At 41.4% G+C, this 21,178-nt stretch overlaps 1 protein-coding gene across 5 annotated transcripts in view; it reads right to left on the minus strand.

The window, feature by feature from the left end:
• The window catches only part of npnta (nephronectin a), a 56,761-nt gene that overhangs the window by 18,288 nt on the left and 17,295 nt on the right, over positions 1–21,178 (minus strand). Inside the window, exons 3-7 of one of the 5 annotated variants that reach the window (XM_085459146.1) lie at positions 18,896–18,946; positions 15,756–15,848; positions 10,190–10,285; positions 3,300–3,419; positions 1,893–2,012 (exon numbers count right to left, since the gene is read on the minus strand). In XM_085459146.1, the coding sequence (XP_085315272.1) occupies positions 1,893–2,012; positions 3,300–3,419; positions 10,190–10,285; positions 15,756–15,848; positions 18,896–18,946 (480 nt within the window). The remainder of the gene's footprint in view (positions 1–1,892; positions 2,013–3,299; positions 3,420–10,189; positions 10,286–15,755; positions 15,849–18,895; positions 18,947–21,178) is intronic. The other 4 variants (XM_085459142.1, XM_085459143.1, XM_085459144.1 and 1 more) reach the window with 4 other exon arrangements.

A 21,178-nucleotide genomic window follows, 5' to 3' on the forward strand; every position in this document is an offset into this window, starting at 1 on the left:
TATATATGGTTTATAATGACTCATTCATACAAACTTGTACTCATTCCTGTTAAGGTTACAGAGAATTAGTTCAACTAAAACATCCGACACACTACGATGGTCCGATCGCAGCGTTCGTGCACTTTGAAACATGTATGAGAGCAAAGCTACAGATATGAGCAGCAGTGCGCTACGATCCCATTTCCACAAAAGTTGCAACACTGTGTGAAGTAGTACAAAGGGAATGCAAGATTTTCTAGTCATCCCAGTGCTATATTTTATTGAATATAGTACAAGTACAACATATCAAATGGACTTTTTAAGAATATGCGCTCATTTTGAATGTTATGTGCTTAAAAAACACAGATTTGACCGACAGCGTTTCATCATCTCTTCCTCATTAAAAACCCATAACTGTAGTTTTTAGTGTGAGATGTTTCTCATGATGTTGATATTTAGGCCTCTTTGTTTGTTTAGGGTTTTTTTGTTTTGTTTCATACAGTAATGTGCCAAATGTTTTCAGTGGGTTTCTGCTGGCAAAATGTTTCTCAGCATTTTCTTGCTGAAATAAGAAATTTATTTATTTTTATTTATCACTTTCCTCATGCTGAAAAATGTCTTCAAATGTCGGCATAATATTGTTTCAAAACAGTGTCCTGTATTAATGGTGCCTTTTCAGTTATTTATGACATATGCGTTAATGCCAACACCCCATACCGTCATAACTGCTTTCCTTCTTAGCCTGGAGGACACGTCATTTCCAAACTCAAATTTTGAATCCACAGACCACAGGGTACTTTTTACTCTTTACCTCAGTCCACACTGAATGAGCTCAGGCCCAGAGGGTTGTTTATTTCATGCTACAGTTTTCACTTGCATTTTGGGGCGGCAGCGATAAACTGTGTTTACTGACAATGCTTTTCAGAATTGTTCCTGAGTCCATGCATAAAAGTGTCTGTTTTTAATGCAGTGGTGCCTGAGGGCCTGAAGCTCACGCACCTTTCGTTCATTTTTGACCTTTTCTCTTACATCAGATTTTTTAATTTTACATTAAGAAAGGGTCTTCTTAACTTATTGAACCACTTACAAATTCAGACTTTCACACCCTTCTCCATTACATCTGACAGACTCATCCTCTCTTTTTATATCCAGTCATGCTACTAATTAACCTCATTAGCTGCCAGATGCTTCACTTCAGTCTCTGGTTCCTACATAGAATCACGTCCACGAGGATGATTATACAGCTTCCATAAAATTCTCCACGTCCAGAGTTTACTGTAGTAACACCTGTGGTAGGCAAAGGGTTCTGTCCCCTTCATAATTCTTCATGATTCATGTCGGTGCTATTTTAGAAAACCACCCCTTTAGCTGCCCAGCAGTTAAGTGGCCCTATAAGGCAGCATAAAGGGGAAGAGCCTCTAGTGAACACCCTGTGTTTAAACCTGACACAGGTTAACTGCCTCAACTGCCCACCTCATCTGTTAAGGTACCCCTCTGAGGAGCAGTGTCACATAAAATTGGCAGTAAAGGCAGACATGTGGGATTCCCTCGATCGCATTCCTGCTGTAAAAGCAACAGGAAGTAAACAACTTGGTCGAGAAGGACCGACGATGAAATCAAAGTGATGCGCTGTGAAACAATTTGGATGAATTCAACTTTGATGAGTTGTTTGCTTTGAGGATTTGCGTTCGAGTGGCTAAACTGCAAATTGTGTTGCCAGTTTCTTTTCTTCCTTTGCCAAAATAGTTGCCTTTGATTAGCAAATTTAAAGGCTGAGAAAAACACACAAACACATACTCACACACAAACAAAAAAAAAGTTATATTTATGAGGATTTACACGCTGCAAGTCGCTCACAGATAAGAGTAGCTCAGCTTTCAGGCATGTGGAGATATTTTAAGACCGGGACGTACCCACACAGGTTCTCCCATCCGGAGCCAGCTGTAGCCCCGGCGACGGACACTGACATCGGACCTCTCCTTTCAGCACCTCGCAGCCATACTGGCAGTTGGCCATACCACAAGTGCGAGCGTCTGATGGGTAAAAGAGAAACATGGCACACATTAACACACACTGGTGCCACTGGGGAGTACAAAGGGAGAAGAGTTTATGCCATTCTCACCTACACTTTTCTTTCCCCACACCAACACACACACGCGCGCGCGCTTCTTTTTCCTCCAGCCAATTTATAACAGCCAGGCCACTCGCCTGCCCTTTCTGATATTAGCCAGCTTGACCCTGGGGTGCTGCCAGCGGCACAGCACTCACTCTGCCATTATTAGACTTCTCTGCTGTGCAGTTGCCATGTGCTCACACCTTAGCTCCAGCAATCTTCCCCCTGCCCACTTTTATCCTTTGTTACACCCAAAGATTGATAATCCATCTCCCCCCCTCGATATCAAAGCAACAGCGTGAGGCGTGAGTGTTGTTGAGACGTGCCGGGCAGATCAAGAACTTCCAAAAATAATAACGTAATGAAACAGATTTTCTTCGGCCTGTCTTGATAACAGTGGGCTCTAAAAAGGAAATTAAAAGTGAGGCTTTTGCTGCCACTGCTACTTCAGCTGCTGCCGGCACCCTGGAGTAGAGTCTGATGACTGAGGCAGGCCGGGCTGATTAAATGCTACAGTGATCTATTGATCAAAGGGGAGAAAGGAGGAGCAGCAAGGTGTTTAACGGCATCGTGCTATCATTAGACAACAACACCTAGGATAATTTCAGATTGCCTCAAGTGTTACGCGATTTAGACTTTAAAAGGTGGGGAGTGAATTTTCCCCTCGTACAAAAGAACTAATTAAAAAGAGGTATCGGGAGTCATACAGTCCTCAAGTGGAAACGTGCAGGGAAAATAGTTATCAGGTGGGAAACAGAATTTACAGGGAGACATGTTCAGGCATCATCTCACATTCTGTGGACTACCTCGGGGCAAACAATAAAAAAAAACCCTAAAAGAAAATGTGCACATTCACTCAAGGGTCTGTAGATTGTGTTTCTTTCATATTTTTCATTTCAGCCCTCAAAGGGTTTTTCACAGGGGTTCTTTAGTCTGCAGAGCTACTATAATGAAGCAGATCAACACGGTGTTTTAATCAAAACAGTCTATCAAAGGATTGTGAGGCTGCTGTCAGGGGTACGAGTGGGAAATACATTTCTTAATGATATCAACACCGTGTCCTGTAGAAACAGATGGATACATTCAGTGAAAAGAGGAATCCTCCATGAGGAGAACACAGACAGGGAAAGGAAACTTCCACCTCTCAGGCTGTAACACAAAGCGTGTTAACAATCAAAGTGTGTGTGTGCAAGAGAAACAGGCTTACTTCCACAGGTCCCGTCAGGCATCAGCATGTAGCCATTCAGGCAGTAACACTTGTAGCTCCCATACGTGTTCATGCACCTGTGTTTGCAGGGCCTTGGCTTTAGCCCGCACTCATTCAGGTCTGCAGACAGAGAGAAAGACAACTTAAATCACCCGGGGTACAGAGAGACAGAGGTCCTATAAAGAGGTGAAATTAGTCACGGGGCAAAGGTGGAAGAGGTGAGTCATGTCAGACATCGCTTGTCCATTTACGTGCAGGTATGCAGGCTCCCTCTGAGGTGACTGCGTGTTAACGTGGTCGTTGTTTAAATGGGGTGGGGGTATCTTCAAGGAAGTGAAGCGTTTCTGTGTTCTGACAGGCCCAGAAATCGCCCTTTTGATGGTTAAGCCAGTAACAGCATTAAACCTTTGCATCACCTGCATGCGATGAAGGATATGATTAAACCCTATGACTTTCCACCACTTTGTGAGGTTTGCCAGTTCTCCATCTGGTTTTCTTTGATGGATACGTTTAATTCTGGTGTTTTTATGTGGACGTGAAAGTAGAGAAATCTCACCCACAGTAGCCCATGAAAATCTTATTAGAAAACGATGCTGTCTGGGCTCGGAGTAAGGAGCACCCCTTGGAGAAAAGAATATGCTCTCAGCTCAACACCTGTCAAATGCTTATGCAAATTCAAGTCATTATGCTTTTCTCGGAGCAGACATTTTGACGAGTCAAACAGAGCTGTAACTAATGACATTAATGATGTCTTCCTTTCTTCCATGTATTTTAAATCCCAGGGCTCTGGTGCATGCTGCCTCACTGGGATGACTTACTGACACTCCAAAATGTAACAGAGCATTGCCAAAACCATTAAAACACTGGTTACACTTGTGTACCTCCTGTTATGATAAGACAAAGTGTGCAAAGTACGTGCAAAGTTTACAGTGGCTCAGGTAAGTGAATATATTTAGGTCTTTATATTCATTAAAATGGATGGAAAACAAAGAGACAGCCACGACATTACCTTTAAAAGGCATATTTTGACATATCATCGCATAAAAAATTAAAGGTGACAATTTGTTTTCATTAGTCTGTTTCAGGTCATTGCACACACTGCAACTTCAGAACAACTTAGTTGGATATGATTAATATAGTAACACCTACAGTCAGCTGGAAAAGAAAGTTTTCCCCAAACTCTCTGCAGTCCAGTGAAAACTAAGTACACCTCATGGTTCAGTAGCTTGTAGGATCACCTTTAGCTGCAATAACTTAAAGTAATTGTTTTCTTTATGGCTTTATCAGACCCTCTTGTCACAGTGGAGGAATGACCCACTCTTGGTGCTTCACTTCATTGAGGTTTGACAGGCTCATTCGTCTGGGCTTTGACTGGGTCATTGCAACACCTTGGTGCTTTTCTTCTTCGGTCATTCTGTTGCAGATTTGCTGTTATGCTTGGGAAAACTGTCCTGTTGCATAACCCAATTTGAGAAAAGCTTTAGCTGTCAGAAAGATGGCCTCATATTTGAGACAAAAGTACTTTGTTATACAGATGAGTTCATGGTGGACTGCAAGGTGCTCAGGTCCTTTGGCTGTAAAAACGAGTCCAAATCATGACCATTGTGGTCGACAGTTGGTATGAGGTTTTTCTGCCAATATGTTTGGTGTGCATTACAGTCAAACATCTCCACTCCACAAGGACGTTGTTCAAGATGCCTTGAAAAAGCCATACTTGTTCAGCCTTTTAGATCGTACTATTATGTACTGTTAGCATTTAACAGGTCTCAGTAGAGTCTGAGTCGTGGCTCTTGGAGTGTTTTATGACCTTTGTGCGGTCTGAAGTGTGTGTGTCAAAGCAAATGTGACATCTTCCAAAGCATACTGCTAACACATACCTGAATGCTCCAGATCAACAAATTGCCAAAACTTCTGCTTTTATCAAAGTGATCCTGCTTTCCAGTCATCAGATAATTAGTACATTTGCGGCAAAGACCAGGCTGCTTCTTGTTCTCTTAACTCCTGTGGAAGCAGTAAGGGGGGCACTTACTTCTTTAACAGGACTACATAGGGCTGCATGAAAACTTTTTTTTTCCACAACTTTAAAATCGAATCAAGTGTTGTGTCTCAAATTGTACATTTCTGCACTAACACTTGTCTTTTTGAATGCATAAGAAGAGTGACTTTTAAAAGTTTGGGCACATGCATTCCACCAGACATTCTCCAATGGTGTGCTCATTACAGTCAGAAGCTGACTGAACAGTACTATATGTTTGCCACCTTTTGTGGTGGAATACACAGCAGAAAGGATGGATTTTCAGCCAGTAGTAGGAGGATGGTGATGCCAATAACTGGCTAGCTAGCTAGCACTTTATGCTTCTTGGGGCAGCACTATTCAGTGGTTACCACCCTCATTATTTTAAAAACTTGGTGCTACGTTTTGGTCAGAAATTTTGCAAAGTGCATTGCCAACACAACAATGATGGTCAAATAATCATCATTTTGAGGCACTACATTGGTAAAATTTATAGACTATGCAAGTAAATCCACAGTCTATTAGTAAAAGTTTTCAAATGAAACACAAGCAAAGGCTTTTAACAGCTGTCTTAAATAAGGAAGGTCTGTTTTTATTTAGTCCACTGAACAAAGAATAACTATTATCTGATACAAAGTGACAATCATAACAATTATGTAATGCACTCAAGCTTTCACTCCATTAAAGAGGATAAAAATGATGGCAGATGAAATTACTGAACCATCTTTAGGTGAAACACAAACAGAAATGTCATAATTACATCATGTTTTCATCATTTTTTATTTTTTTTAGCGGTTTGATGTTTAGCTCCTCAGTTTACAGCTAGTGGGAGCAGACTGTAGATTAACTGCCACCAACAGTTTATCAGTGAACTCAAACATAATATTTGCAGTAACTTATTGGATGAAAAGGCCAAATTATTTCTGTCTTAACCTGGCTGTTAATGTTATTAGCAACACAAGTGCTTTTTATGCTGCGTTAAATGTTCACTGCAAGAAAAACCTCTTGTAGCTTTCTTGGTGGTTTCAGACTTTGATGCTGTAATTGTTATTTGCTGTGTGCGCTCAATAATTTATGCAAGAAATTCTTTCTACGCTCCCACTTTTAGAAAGAGGGATTACACTAGCCTGCAGTCATGCAGCTCAGATGTGCAAAGCGTTTGCTTTAAATCATGTTTTTCACCTAAAGTAAGTTTTAGGAAAGAGTTGTCTCATAAAGGAAACTGTGTCACTCTTTCAGAGCATCACTGAACAGCTTGTCTGGTTAGAGTAACCAGATAAGCCTTTTCATAGTCCCAGCTCTTGCTTACATCCTTTTAATAACTTGGAGAACTTCAGTGCTTACAAGGAAGACTACATTCTGTTTGAAGTCTAAGTTTTATTGACCAAACAGGCTTTGGTTGTATACAGGTAAACAGTTCGTGTGAAGTGAAAAAGGGATTGCATTTAGTGAAATGTAATATTAAAACCACTGGTTATTGCCTGAAGACAGACTATCTTTAGATAAGCTTTTCAAACAGGTTGCTTCTGCTTTGGTTAGCATAAATTCGCATGTGCATATCGCTGAAATACTTATGGATTTTGATGGAAACAGGGTTTATGTTTGGGGCAAATGTTTCTTCATATATTACCTGCACCTCGTTTAAATGTGACAAGTTTGGAGTGTCAGAACCATAAAAGGAAAAATCCAACTTGAAACGGTACCAAAAATCCATCACACCTGAACGATGACACACACTCCAAGCAATATAAATAACTATGAATACCACTCTCTGTGTCTGTGACACAGTAGAAGCATCATAAAATAGATTTCATCTCACCGTGTGGCACATGAGCGTTCATCTTGGCTTACTGCACTTTAAATGGCGCCGTGTTTAGCTCTATGGACATATGTAGGGCACATTCTTTGAGAGCCACATACCTCCTGCATTTAAAAGATGCCACAGTTTAATTTGGATGAATGATTGAGCAGATGCCCAGTTTGTATATGTACAGACTCCTGTCTTCTATTAATGAAAGCTTCTGGTCTACTAAAGCCAAACTGGCTAAGTGATCAGTAAATGTGTCAGAAATTTGGACAGCATGCTTAACCTTAGGAAGTGCTGCCAGACTTCAAGTCATGTTCCATGACCATAAATTCTTTTAGATATATAGGGGTCAGTTTGTGAAAGCAGCTGTCATGCTGGGGTGATATATAAATCATTTAAAACATTACTTTCACTGTTTGAATGAGTAGAGATAACAAGGAGCAGACTACTTACAGTTATAAAAACATTCTTCTACATGTAAGACAAGCTAAATGTTATTAGACTTAAGCAGGGCTGCACGATTAATCCAGTTTTAATCTCGATCACGAGTCTGGTTTCCCACAATTAAATCAGCATCACTGATTGATAATGAAAATCTGTGCTCTGGCAATAAAATCCTGTTCCCTGCAATGTACAGGATCACATTAAAAGCAGGTCATTAGCTGTTGTTTGGAAATACATTTTAGTGATTTAGTCCTGTATTATTGGGGCTGTGCTCCAACTCAACACAACTAACTTATTCAAAACACATCTACATCTGCTCTACAATGAATGTAAAGACAAACAGTGCGGTCGTACCTAATGGAAATCATCCAGCACAGACTCAGAAGTCCATAAAAAAAGCAGGCCTGTGCAGCGCATCTGGTCGTCCATCAAGCTCAAAAAGACAAACTGAAGTCACCAACAAATGCAGTCAAATTCCATTTAGCCAAAAATATGTGTCCACTACCCATTAAGGCTTAAGGAAACTGGTCAACTGTATGAAAGTGGCAAAACCTGCACTATAGGCAAAGAGAGAAATAAAGTTTTACTATATGCATTTTATTCACATCTGTCATGTAGGTAACCATAATGGAATAAAAAAAAAGTGCTCCACGGCTCCAAAGGCTTAACTGACAAGTGCTTTTCAGTGGGGCAGATGCAAGCTCAGGACCAACAAAAAGGACTTCCTGGGGCACTTGGTTTTATTGCAAAATAATACAACAAGTTTATTCTAGGAGCAGTATGAGACGAACAAGTGCGTAATTGCTCTAAGAGTCGACCCTGATGAAGAATAGATGTGTTGGTTTATATTCTTTCCTTCTAGGAAATGCACTCGGGTCAGATGAATAAGGCGTTTGGATACAAACACCTCATTTGTATGCAGAGATGTTTTAATTAACATGAATGCAGCACAAGGCAAAGGTGAAAGCATCGTCCTGTGGACTACATTTTGTGTTAGCTTAGTTAAAAAAGAAAAAAAAATTATATGAATATTTATTCTCTAAGATATGCACTGAATTTAGGTATATAAAGAAGGACTGGTTTTATTTTAAACATTAGCAGGAATGCAGCAGAGCATGGATGTAAGCTTACATGATCATTTCGGGGGTCAAATCAGTGAATAATCACAACAACAAACGTTGACATTTAAAATAATAGTGATAATAATTTTGCTCATAGTCGTGCTGCCCTAAAATGAATTTTTATTTTGAAATTTCAGGATTTCTGATATGAATGAAATGTCTTTGCAAATATAAACTGATTGTCTTCTTGAGATAACAAGATTTTCATTTGCGTGCATAACAAAGTGACACAGGTGCAGTGTGATGACTCTTATTATTACACAGCGCACACAGCAGGTCTTGCTGCCCACTGCAAACCGAATTTGTTCTGCTATTTTTGTTCACCACATGAGCATAAAGCTCACTGCTTTTTTCCCCTCACTTTTCAAACACCTGTACAAACTGACAGTCTTTCCGCTGCGACATAAATTATTCTTAGTTTTTCTATGGAGGGAACCACGTCAAAATGATTTGTTCTGTCCTTTGTCAGACAGGAGGCTTAGCTCCGCTTACTTCACCCACAAGATATTGTCCAAAACACTCACACCTGCACACACACTAGCACACAGCTTTTGCACACTCATTACTGCGATAACAGAAAACCATAGCAACACTGTCCATTGTCAGCGTGAAAGAGGAAAAAGGTCTCCACTTGTCCGTTGCACTGAAAAACAGCTTAAAAATGTAAATGAGGGATTATTGAAATTCTCACATTCTCAGACAGTAGAGCATCAGCACAAGCAACGCGCAAGATACAGCCAGGCTCTCATCTACAGGCAAGACCAAGAGGACAGACAGAGAGAGAGAGAGAAACAGAGAGATAACGCACAGATATGACCACCAATTCATACTTCGACATGGCCCCAGGACTGCAGAAACCTGTGAGATAGCAGAGGTGGAGAGCCCCTCTGGGGTGTTCACTGTATGGTAAATGAACTGCTAAGACACATTTGAAGTGATGCAAAATGGAGTGATTTATTGGGTCAGCTCCACTGAGGTGTGCTACATTCCCGACACACCTCTATCACTGACAGGGATTAGCAGGGGCCTTTTTCTTGGGCATATGCTCATCTTTAAAGGAGATAACACTGGTTGGAATTCAAGGCCTTGTTCTAGCAGCGATGGAGAAGCCACGAGTGCTGTGTCCATGTCGATGATGGTTTGAAAAGCAAGGAAGAGCTATTTGTTCCAGGCAGTCATGGTGCAAATGAGAAAGAAGAAGAAGAAGCAGGGAAGAGAAACTCATGATGGCTCTTCTGCACAGAGAAACTGTATTCAGGGTAGAAGGGATAAAGAAAGGGAGGGGAGAGTGGTAAAAACTGCAACATGCTTGGCACTCGTGCTGTTTTTCTTCTGCTGAAAAGCTGCTCTTGGGTGGTGCCTCCTCTGCCAGGGACAGAACGAAAGCAGGAAGAAAATAACTGGGAGTGACATTTAGTCCTCCTTAGGTCGCATTGTGCAGCACCATGCATGTTGCCAAGGGGGAAGAAGAGAAGCTGCCGAGGGGAGGTCGATCGAATCTCACCCTCCATCACAACTCTCGCCGGCTGATGGTCCACGGGAAGAAAGATAGGAAGGTGACTGGCCCACACTGGTGGGGTTAAATAGTCCAGCGCCTCTTCTTTAGACAAAAGAAAATGGGTTAGAGAGGAGGAGGGGAGTGGGAGGAAAGGGAGTGGAGGGTTTGATTGACATGAAGTAGTAAAGTGAGTGAGGAGAACAGAGGGAGAGGGAGAGAGAGAGAGAATTTTTTAAAAAGGAACCAACCAATGGATTAGGACACCTCTGACCACGCTACATTCCTGGAAAGTAAAGAGGAACATTATGCAGCAAAGAGGATTACACTTGTGGGAATTGGACATGAGCTGAGTATCAGGAAAAAAAAAGGGCACATGGGAGAAACAGCAAAAAGTGGTTTTGCATCTCCTGTCCTCCTGCCCGCTCGTCTCTTCTGCATTCCCTTTTTGTCACAAGGGTGAAATAGGATCTGAGAGAATTACAGTATCGCACAGATTCAGAGGATCCCTTCTCAATTTCTGCCCGGAGTTTCAAAAGTAGGCAGGAGTTACATTTAAAGAGACAAATCACTGTTTGACTGCAAATGCTTCAGCCTCAGGAATTTCAGCCCCTCCCCTTCCTGCCTAACCATCTATCATTCAAGCAACCTTTCCTCCGGCACTGGGCTAACAACAGCTATTGTTAAGTGACAAGAAGATGATACAACTAGCTCCGACTGTTTCTGCATGCTCCATATCATCCGAGCATTTTTCGACCGAGGAATACAAAAATCTAAACTGAGAGGTTACGCAAGCAGCCGCACTGCCAACTCTGCTTAAGACGGAAGCATTTGTAGCTGAACTTTTCTGTAAATAGACACGATGAACGGGCACTGGAAGAAGAAACAAACCTTCACTATGAAAACAATCTGTTTTCAGTTTGTCTTCATTTATAGACAAATGGCATGCAGCTGTTTTTATTGGAACTAGAGATGTAGAGATATATTATTACTGATAGTAATCATTACATAAGTTTATGGAGAATACATCTCTAATAAGGCTGTAACTATGTGCTGGACAGGAACACAGTGGGTGGGTCCAGTCATAAAATGGGGAAAAACAAGAAGAATAAACCCACGAACAATTTAGCTACTGAGCTGCCACCTCAGGGTGTAGGTGCCTGTACTGCACCCACTGGCCACATTTTTAGGTACAACTTCCTAGTACTGAGTTGGATGACCTGTTGCTTTCTGACATTCAAAAAGGTGCTGCAAACATCAGGTTAACATGATAGCATCACACAGTTGCTGCATATTTGTCGGCTGCGCATTCACGATGTGAATCTCCTGTTCACATAACAAAAGCACTGTACTGAATTGAGAGTTGGTGACAGTGGAGGTCATTCGAGTACAGGCAACTCATTGTCATGTTCAAGAAACCAATTTGAGATGCTTTGAGTTTTGTGACAAATCATTATGGTGTACCCATCTAGTGATGCTGGGAAATAGGTATCAGCAGATGGGTACACTGCGGTCATAAAGGGATGGACGCAGTCAGGAACAATACTCAGGTAGGCTAAGGATCACGGTGTAACAAGAAAATATCCCTCAGGCCATTACGCCCACAGCCTGAACCATTGATACAGCGCGGGACCCATGCTTTCATGTTCTTTACGGCACATGCTGACCCAATTATCTAAATGTCTCAGCAGAAATCAAGACTTTTGAGACCAAGCAATGTTTTTCAGTCTTCTCATGTCCAAATTTGGTGAGCCTGCATGAACTGTACCCTCCGTTCCAAACCTTTAGCTGAGTGGCTTCTGCTGCTGTAGCTCATTTGCTACAGGGTTCAGTGTGTTTATGTTCAAAGATGCTCTTCTCTTCTGTCTTGCTTTCCCATTCTGATCCTCGCTTTGAACTCCAGCAGTTATCGCAGGGGCGTAACTTCCAGGGGGGTTATGCCCCCCCCCAATAATCAGACCCAACCAATATAACCCCCCAATAAAATTATGAATTATCTTAAATAAAGAGGCTGTTGATTTTCTTTGCTCGTTTCAAGTATTACCAGCAAAATAGTTGCATGTTTACTAATCTGGGAATTTACCCAGATTTATTTATTTATTTAGACAGAGATCTTGACCCCCCCCCCCCCCCCCCCCGATGTTCAGCACAAAGTTACGCCAATGGGTTATCGTGGCCATGTCTGCATACCTACCTAAATGAACCATGTGATTAGCTGATGAGATATTTGCATTAGCTGGCAGTTGAACAGGTGTACCTAAAGTTGATGGTGAGTGGAAAAAGTTCAACTTAGTGGGAGAATCAGTGGATTTACCTGAAAAGTACCAGAAAAAAAGTATTTCTGCAAATGTTATTAAGTAAATGAAAATATCCATAAAGACTCTGGAGGTCGATCTGATCAGTGAGCGATCCTTTAGCAGCCACTGTGATTTCAAGACTCATTCTCTGCTGTCTCTGTGTGATAACTTTCTTCCATTCTCCATGCGCTGTTAATTGTAATAGGACAGTTCTGCAAGCCACCATCTGGCTGCTTTATTGTGTGATGTGATATCATGTCTTCAATCATATGTGTTCAACCTGTGTTGCATCATTCTTAATGGAACAATATCTTTATCATTACAATGAATATCAGAAGGAAATCTTAGCAGGGGGATGATTTCTAATCACATATACTTCAAACTCACAGGAGTTAACTCAGGTCAAACATTACTTCTTGCCTCTTTGGTGACCTTAAAGAGAACACAGATAAAAGGAATCTGGAGTAATAGCCAGACAACTGAGTGTAAATACACAGTATGATGACATGCATGCAATACTTTAAATACTTGCAGCTGTTTGGCTGCTAATAGCAGACAGCCAGAAAGACAAACAGTGACAGAGAGGGATCGGTTTCTAAACCAACAGCCCTGAAGTATCTGTCTACACCTACACTGAATTAAATTCGCATGGAGATTAGTCAAAGTGTTCATGCTCTTTTCTGCGGCTTTGCCAAGATAAAGCAGTGAGAGATCCAGATAATAGCTAATATTCTGAAAACAGATCTAGAAGTAAACTGTATACATGCTGCAGCAGCAGTATTAGGCTATCACACTTAAAGTGGTATTAATTACGTATCTGGCTGACAGACGAGGAGCATCTGGAAGCATCTCCGCAGCTGTATTCCTTCTGATGTCTGAGACATGGATCCTCCAGCAAAATCTTTTAATAGTGTCTTAACAGCAGGTCAACTACACCTAATTAAATCCACCTGCATGGAATAATCATCTTATTAAAATGATTGGATCAGCAGGGGGAGTTTGCTGCCAAACTGTTAAACAGATTATCCTTATAATGAGTTTATTTGTGCAGCGACAGCATGCTCATCTATCACTACGCTGAATGACAGCAACGATTCTCATCAGCACCGAGCGTGAGGCGCGTTCTCAAAACGATTCTGTTTGGATTCTCAGAGAGTCAAGTTAATGGTGAAAAATAATCACATTCATTTAAATTATATCCCGTTCAGATCGTGGGATATTTTCTGTATAGGAGCTGCGACGAGAGTTAAGGCCAAAGAATTTGGTAGTAAAAAAACCCCCAAAAACAAACAAGGTATATAAAAATATAAAAATATTGGACATGTGAAAATACGGCAGCTGCTGTGATCGTGTTTACTGTAAACAATGACTGTCTGTGGTTTGCTTTTGCTCCACACAAACAGTGTTTCTAAGGTGTTCAACACTCTTGTTAATCAATCCGAGCCTCCAGGGTGGCAAACTCATCCGCACATCCCACTTAAAATAAATTTGTGTATTCACCACTGATGTCCACACTTGTGCACATTTTCCTGTTGTAATCTCTTTTTTAAAAATAAAATAGTAGCTCCTATCATTTGCAGTCAGTGAATTTTTGTTGGTGTGATAAGGTGAGGTAATGACCTTTTTAAGGGACACAAACTAGGAAACTGCTGGACAAAAGTTTAAAAAGTCGCTCAATTTTCTAAGTGTTAAATTTGTCTCTTTAAAATGTTATCAGCGATTTGCAGACAGATAAATATAGATAAATGTTCACCTCCTTTTAGAAGCACAAGCAGGGCATAAAATTGAGTTATTCAAATATAGGTACTTAAGTCGAGTATTTAGCCTCTTAACGAGTTTGACCACCGGCTGCACTTATCGTGCAACTCCCCAGGAGACGCCGTTTTCCTCAAAACAAATTTACAGATTATAATCTGATTTAAAAGCTCTCGGGGAGACTGCTTGACCTTTAGCAACATCGAGGTCAGAGAAGCAGCTCGGGGCTCTTATTTCTTTCCTCCAGTTGTCTCCTCGAGATAAATACTGCACTCCAGAGGGACAGGATATTAGAATGCTTCAAAACACTGGCCACCTGGCACATCAATAGTACACCTCAAATCAATGTTTGACCGACGCTGCATTTAAATGAGAAAATCTAATCTCCGGTCCCTGAATGATTAAATTGGTTTCCATAGCATGGGGCAGCGCGGCAGAGAATGCGGGGTTATCAGCACCTACGCAGGCTGAAAGGTCAAGTCTGCCACTCAGAGCTAAGTAAAACGTCACGAGCTTATTGGAAAAATGGGAGTTCGGCAGACGCTTGAAAGTACAGTTTCATCTTGAAAGGTCTCGGAATCGCTTTTGTCAGATAAGTCTGTCTGAATGGTTGGCAGCGAAGTCTGCCTCGCTTGGATACCGTATCCTTTTACTTTCCTCCTCTTTGTTGCAGATTGAGACAAAGTAGACCCGTCTGGCCCAGGCAGACAGGAGCCACCTATAGCCCTGAAATGCAGGATGAGTCATTTGGAACATTCCGGAAAGGATTTCAACACCCCCACCCCCCTCCCTCCCCCTTGTTTTTAATTACGCACTATCCTATTCCCGTCTCAGGGCGTGAATTCCACAAGTATTTTCAAGCTGCTGGGATGCAGGTCAAGCTAACTGGGGAAGCTTTAATGCTTTTCAACGTGCCCAAAGTGTAAAGGCACAAAAACTCCAGACCTCCCCCACCCCCGCCCACTCTCATCCACCGACCAGCACACACACACGCAAACAAACAAACGCCTTCAAATAGCATTGGTTGCACTCAGTCGGTCCAAGTTATCTCAGGTCAGTAATTGAGATGTTATCTTCACAGGAGAGGATGCACTCCAGGGATCATTCAACACAGCTTCACCACTCATTTCCATTTGAGCTGAATCAGCCCCCGCGGTCCACCTCCTGCCCTGTGATTAAAGCACCTCACTATTGTCAGCTGATGCAAACCAGCTTCCGCTCCTGTGGCAGCTTTACAGCGCTGATGTTCTACTGTGGAGATTTGGCTGCAATAAACAGTGATTACGCTGACATCACTCAAGGCAGAGGTTCTCCTTCACTTAGTTTTCTTTAGGAAAGATGCGCACGTCAGCAGGCCCGTTGCTTAGTGGGTGGGGACAATATTTCCCGACTCTCCCTGCTTTCTTTGTGGTTTATCTTTCTATTTCAGTGCACTGCGAGGAACAGATAAGTCACGTCAAATGGCAAAACAACATCACGGTCAGAGTTACGAAAGCGGCTGCAAGCTTCGGTCGATAGCTCACCTTGATTGCAGGTTTTCCCAGTGAAACCAGGATGGCACTTGCACTTACTGGGTCCCACGCAGTCTCCATGCTTACAGCCAGGCTGGCACACAGCTGGTTAAAGGGGGATTCAGAAGGGAAGAGACAGATCAGCGCAGCGCCCTGGAAGACTACGTGTACCAGATCAGGATGACAAAGCACTTAATCCTACTGCTTTTTGACTTCCACAACCCCTTGGCTGTAAATTTACTCCCAAGTTACAGCAAAAAGACAGCGTGATGCCTCATTCATATAGGAAATGTGTGTGTTTCTCCTTGTGTGACAGTCATATTATCATTGACTAATGATAGTGGAAAAGCCATTTTCAGCTAACCACATAGTAGTTGTTTTTTTACTTTGCACAGTGCAGGATTCGGGAGAAGTTTTATTGTCCTTGCTGATATTAAATTATTTCCCACTGTAGAAAATAAATGAGACGTTTGACCTTTTTTACACCCGGCAAAATTTAGATTCTCGTGGCTTTAAAATGCAGCGCTGATATTTACTCTGGCATGCCGCCAACAAGGATTACCTAGGTGAATAATATTTCCCTCTTAGAGCGAAACTGAAACAATTAAGCACCAAAATAGCAGATTATAATTAGTTTCTCATTAAAGAGATCCTACATAGTGCGTGGATAGTTGATACTTTGATTGTGTACAGAGACGTGGAATTAGAGCTTCCCTGGCTCTGTTCTGTCTCAGTGAGCTGGAGGCTTGCCCTGCTTATCTTACTGCGCTTGCTGCAGCTTGCTGCTAAGCACTTCTGATACACCGAGTGTTACTAATTTTCATTAAAAGCTTCATTAATTATGTCATAATACAATACCATCAGAGGACTTAATTACCAGTGTGGCAGAAGAAGCAGTACACCCGAGTCTGTGAGTGTGCGTGTTTAGGGAGCGAGAGAGATGTTCTTTTGGATAGTATTCATCCCACCAGCCAGTCTGTTGTTTATCTGGAAGGATGTGATGGTATACTGAGCTTATTTGTGCTGATAAAGATGCAGGGCATGCTTGTTTTGGTGATGTCCTGCATACAGCACGGCAACCCCGCACTGAATCCAGCAAATAACCTGCATCAAGGAGGATTTACCTCTCGCCTTAACCAGTCCGATCTCTGACAGTTTTAGCTCAAACACAGCTTAACTGATTTCAGTTTGGTTGAATGGTCGGACAAAAGACCAAAGACGTCACATATATTTGTTTATGTATGTGTTTCTTCGGGTATCAGTGAGTATGTTTTTAAAAACAATCACAGAAGAAAGTGATCCCGAAATTCAGGTTTTGATAAAAATAAATTCCATGATAAATCTGGAATTTCCAAAGCTCAGTGGGAGACTGAAATACTTGTAGCTGTCTGTGATATTACAAGTTAAAAAAAACTGGCAGATCAGCTGAATTTAGGTTAGCCTGTGCCACCATGCTGTGTTTCCTCTTTAAAATATAATGGAATAAAGTCCAGTGACTCTGGGTATTTGTATGTATATTTTAACATAAAATATCTTTTGATTGAAAATATCTAACTGCTCTCTGTTTCAAATGAGATAAATATAACTTCAGCGCACCGACTGACGCCTGATACAAACGTAGAAATGGTTGAAGACTCTCTCTAAGTGAAATCCATATGCTAAGAATTCAGTTACATCTTTCAGAATTTGCAGCTAACCTGGCCTATTCATAAAAAACAGTAACTTTAGTTACTCAGGTGCAGGAATTCAAAGAGAACAAGGTAATGATATGATTCCTTTAACTGATCTAGATAACTACTCACGACTCATTCCACTTTATTAGGCTCCGTGACTGAACAGAATGAAAAGCAATGTAAGCCAACTTTGAGCTTGTGATATGAGTCGGGTTGTTAACACACCGAGCAGTCAAAGTTCACATTTACAAATTAAAAGTGGCCCATTCTTGTTGGAGGACATGAAACGTGCTGCGCTCTTCCGGAAGCAGAAGTTTGTTAGACCCCGGTCTGGTCGGCGGATTAAAGGAAAGCAGCTACTGATGTCTTCGTTAGAGAGCAGCCAAGTGAATGCTCTGTGTTGTTACTCCCCTCCAAGGAGGAGGACTTGATTGGAAAGATCAGAGGCAACCATCAACAGGCTTTGCCTTTGAGGGTATTTTTAAGCCTCTGGCCTGGCAGAGAGATCAGGATAATGACCGGTGTTCATTAGCCACAGCAAAGGACAGGGAGCACTAAAAATGGCCCCACCAGCTGGAAGGCCAAACATAGTGAGTGTAATCCTCGTTCTTTGAACGCCATCAAAACACGTCAAGTGATGACACACTTTCACTTTGGTTTACATCAGCCATTCCTCCGGACTCAAGAGAATTGCTACTGATCCTTGTGTGGACTGTTTATGGCGAATAAGCCTCGTGTTAGTGTAACACATCGGTTCATCAACCTAACGTGGAAGTAATTACTAGCAAGTAAGGGATAACTTGCGGCTTGTTTCTTTTTGATTAATGACATATAAAGCCAACTGAGATCAGGAAAGGCAATTCTGAAAATTGAGACGCTACAAATAATACATATACAAATTTAATTTTGTATATGATCAAACTCTATCCGTTTGCCTAATAAGTTCACCGTTCCTATAAGGAGCATCTCACTCCGCTCAACCTTGGGATAATTGACTAGGCGATGCTGTGGTGAGAATCCTATTTATTAGGGAAATATAAACCCATCCAAAGTTCTTACACTGACAAGTTGCGGCACATGTTCTGTTAATAACGCTGCATCATAAATGCTTGAAGAGCCCTATTACTGATATCAAATTTAAGAAACATTATGGATTTAAGCTTTAAGGGGCTCATTAGTATTCCAATGGATTGACCAGAGGGGTGTTTGAATATTAAAACGTTACCAAAGAACTTGGGAAAAATTCCTGTTAGACACTGGGTTCAGCTGACACAGGGTCTGCAGAGTGCAAGCTGTGTGCGCAGAACTGAGGCCAGAGGGAAGGAGATGGTTACTGCCAAGGGGTGGAGAGGTGTTACTGGTTTTGGAAGCGGGTGTGGGCTTGGCTCTATAAATAAGTGAGTGAGCACAGGATTCAGAGGATGTGCCTCCAGCAGTACATGTCAAGCAAGATTATTTCAAGAAACATGTGGAGCTAACCTTGGGGCAGGCACCTTATCCCGACTACCCTGTGAGTTAAGGCGAAGAGAGCTGCAAAACAAATAGCCAAATAAACAAGATTGCAGGCATTGTTTAGTCTCTGGGGGAGCAAAAAAAAGGAAAACAAACAAACAAACAAACAAGCAAACAAACAGACATGATGTTAGAGGGCACAGTCTGGTCATTGGACAAGCAAACATTCCTGGAACACGCACACGGTCTGGAATCACACATATGACTTGTTGCCTCTGGGGACGTTTGGAATACATGATTAATAAAAGAATAACTAGAAAAACGAGTAAATGTCCTATTATTAAAGGAGGACATCGCTCTTATTTAAAGCGTTGAAGGTGGAAGCAGTGTTCCTTAACATGATGTGAAACAGCGAAATTATGGCTCCAAATGAAAAATACAAGACTGCACTGCAAAGATTATTCATTTTAAGTTCCTTTAAATCACTCAAGTGAACATGGTTCGCCTTCACCTCTAACAAGCAAACCCTTCTGCCTCGCTTTCACCTCAAACGGGCGAAAAGATGTATTTTTTTTTTAGCGGAGCCTTTACAGCCCGGCGATAATGAAAACAGCGAAGCAGACAAGGAAGCCACACAGACAACCCCGTTAAACGATCTTACTTAAACTGAGGTATCACTTTTCTCCTTTCACCGCTCGCTTGTTAGCTCACATTACCAATTCTAGGCTCCTGCCTTAATCCTGCGCGCACCATTTGAAGAAACAAAGACTGCACTCAATCAAACAAAATCCCGGCCTCAGTGAATCTGAAAACCCCGCAAGGACCTCGGAGGAAATTATAATGTGTGATCTATTTAATATGGAGATGATATTCAACCCACGCCTTTAAAATGCAGAGAAAATCAGAACACGTCTTCGAGCCTGGGAATTTCGTAGCGCTCGCAGGACTATCCGAGTTAATATAAAAAATGTTAGCACTTAATAATAAGCCCTGTGTAATTACGGTGCAATTTTCACAACAATTACCGTGTAATTTTACAGAAATCAAGGTGTAATTTTTTTCCTCCTAAAAAATACATGAGGGCCTGGCAACTGGAAGCTTTAAAGGAACGAAGAAACAAATTATTTTTTAAGTTATGGGCACTTTCTGGGGATTGTAAAAGAAAGGAAACAGAAATTATATCTGAATACGTTTTTATTTAATGAAGACTTTAATGGCATTTAGTGGTAAGTGAGAAATTAACTAGTATTATTTGGAGTGTGTGGTGTATTACAGTATCCCAGCCTCCATTTACTATGATATTTACCTTTTAACACTTTAACAGTGTTTTTTGAGTTGTTTTTTTCTTATCCACATATTAAGGGGCCTAATTTCAATATGACTGTAGATTCGAGCCCTGATAATATTATCAAGGCGAGCCAAGTGTGCTTATATTAGTACAGCACAGCTCTGCAAATACCCATCTTTATTCTCAATGACACATGTTCTCAGTGTAGGGTTAAGGATTCCTTTTGTATAAGAAACCTCTATTATGAACTATGGATTGAGAGTTTGAAGGGTCAAGCAAGCCATTGCCGGGTTGCAGTTTGAGAAGGCTTTCAGAGTGACCACAGCAGGTACTAAAACTCAGGTTTTAGCCTTTTCACAATTTCTCCTTTACATCTTTTTCTTACAAGTATGAGGCTTTGGAGAAGATCCAAATTACTGAAAAAAAGGAGATTATCCATGCAAATGTTCCTGTCTGTGCATTACATTTATGTGACTAATGATAACATTTGGCTAGGGTGTGATTATGTTCAGGCAATTAAATCATTTGATCAGTGAAAATGGAGTTTAGGTAGGGCACAGACCTCTGTCTGCTCTGTCCAGCCACTCAGATTTTACGCCCTCGTGGCTCATTCCCGCTGAATGCTTTAGCTGTCATGCAAAAATCATCGACAAAGAACTTCTCGAGCCAGTGAGATGGTTCCCATTGAACGCTTACAGACTGGGATGTGAAAATCTAGACACTGGGTGTATCGAAGCTGAACTCTCCATATTGATGAGTTTTTCGCACTGCGAAAGATGAGAGCTGGACTTTTATTTGTCTCATTCTTCCTGACACTGGCAATGACTTCCTGCCCTGACCTTGAATCCTAGCACTTGCATGAGCACGCAGAATTGTCCAGTACAAACTTCCCTCAAACAAATATAATAATGATGTTTTTTAACCATGAATATTTAAGTTTTAATGGAATTAGATTCGTATTTGATACAGATGCGAATCACCTGATAAAATCTTTGATGAATAACCGAAGACCGTGACTGACT

Source organism: Copadichromis virginalis, linkage group LG6 (assembly GCF_057382275.1).
Source record: "Copadichromis virginalis isolate Kocher_CV1m ecotype Utaka linkage group LG6, C_Virginalis_male_GT1.1, whole genome shotgun sequence".
NCBI classification, from domain to species: Eukaryota; Metazoa; Chordata; class Actinopteri; order Cichliformes; family Cichlidae; genus Copadichromis; species Copadichromis virginalis.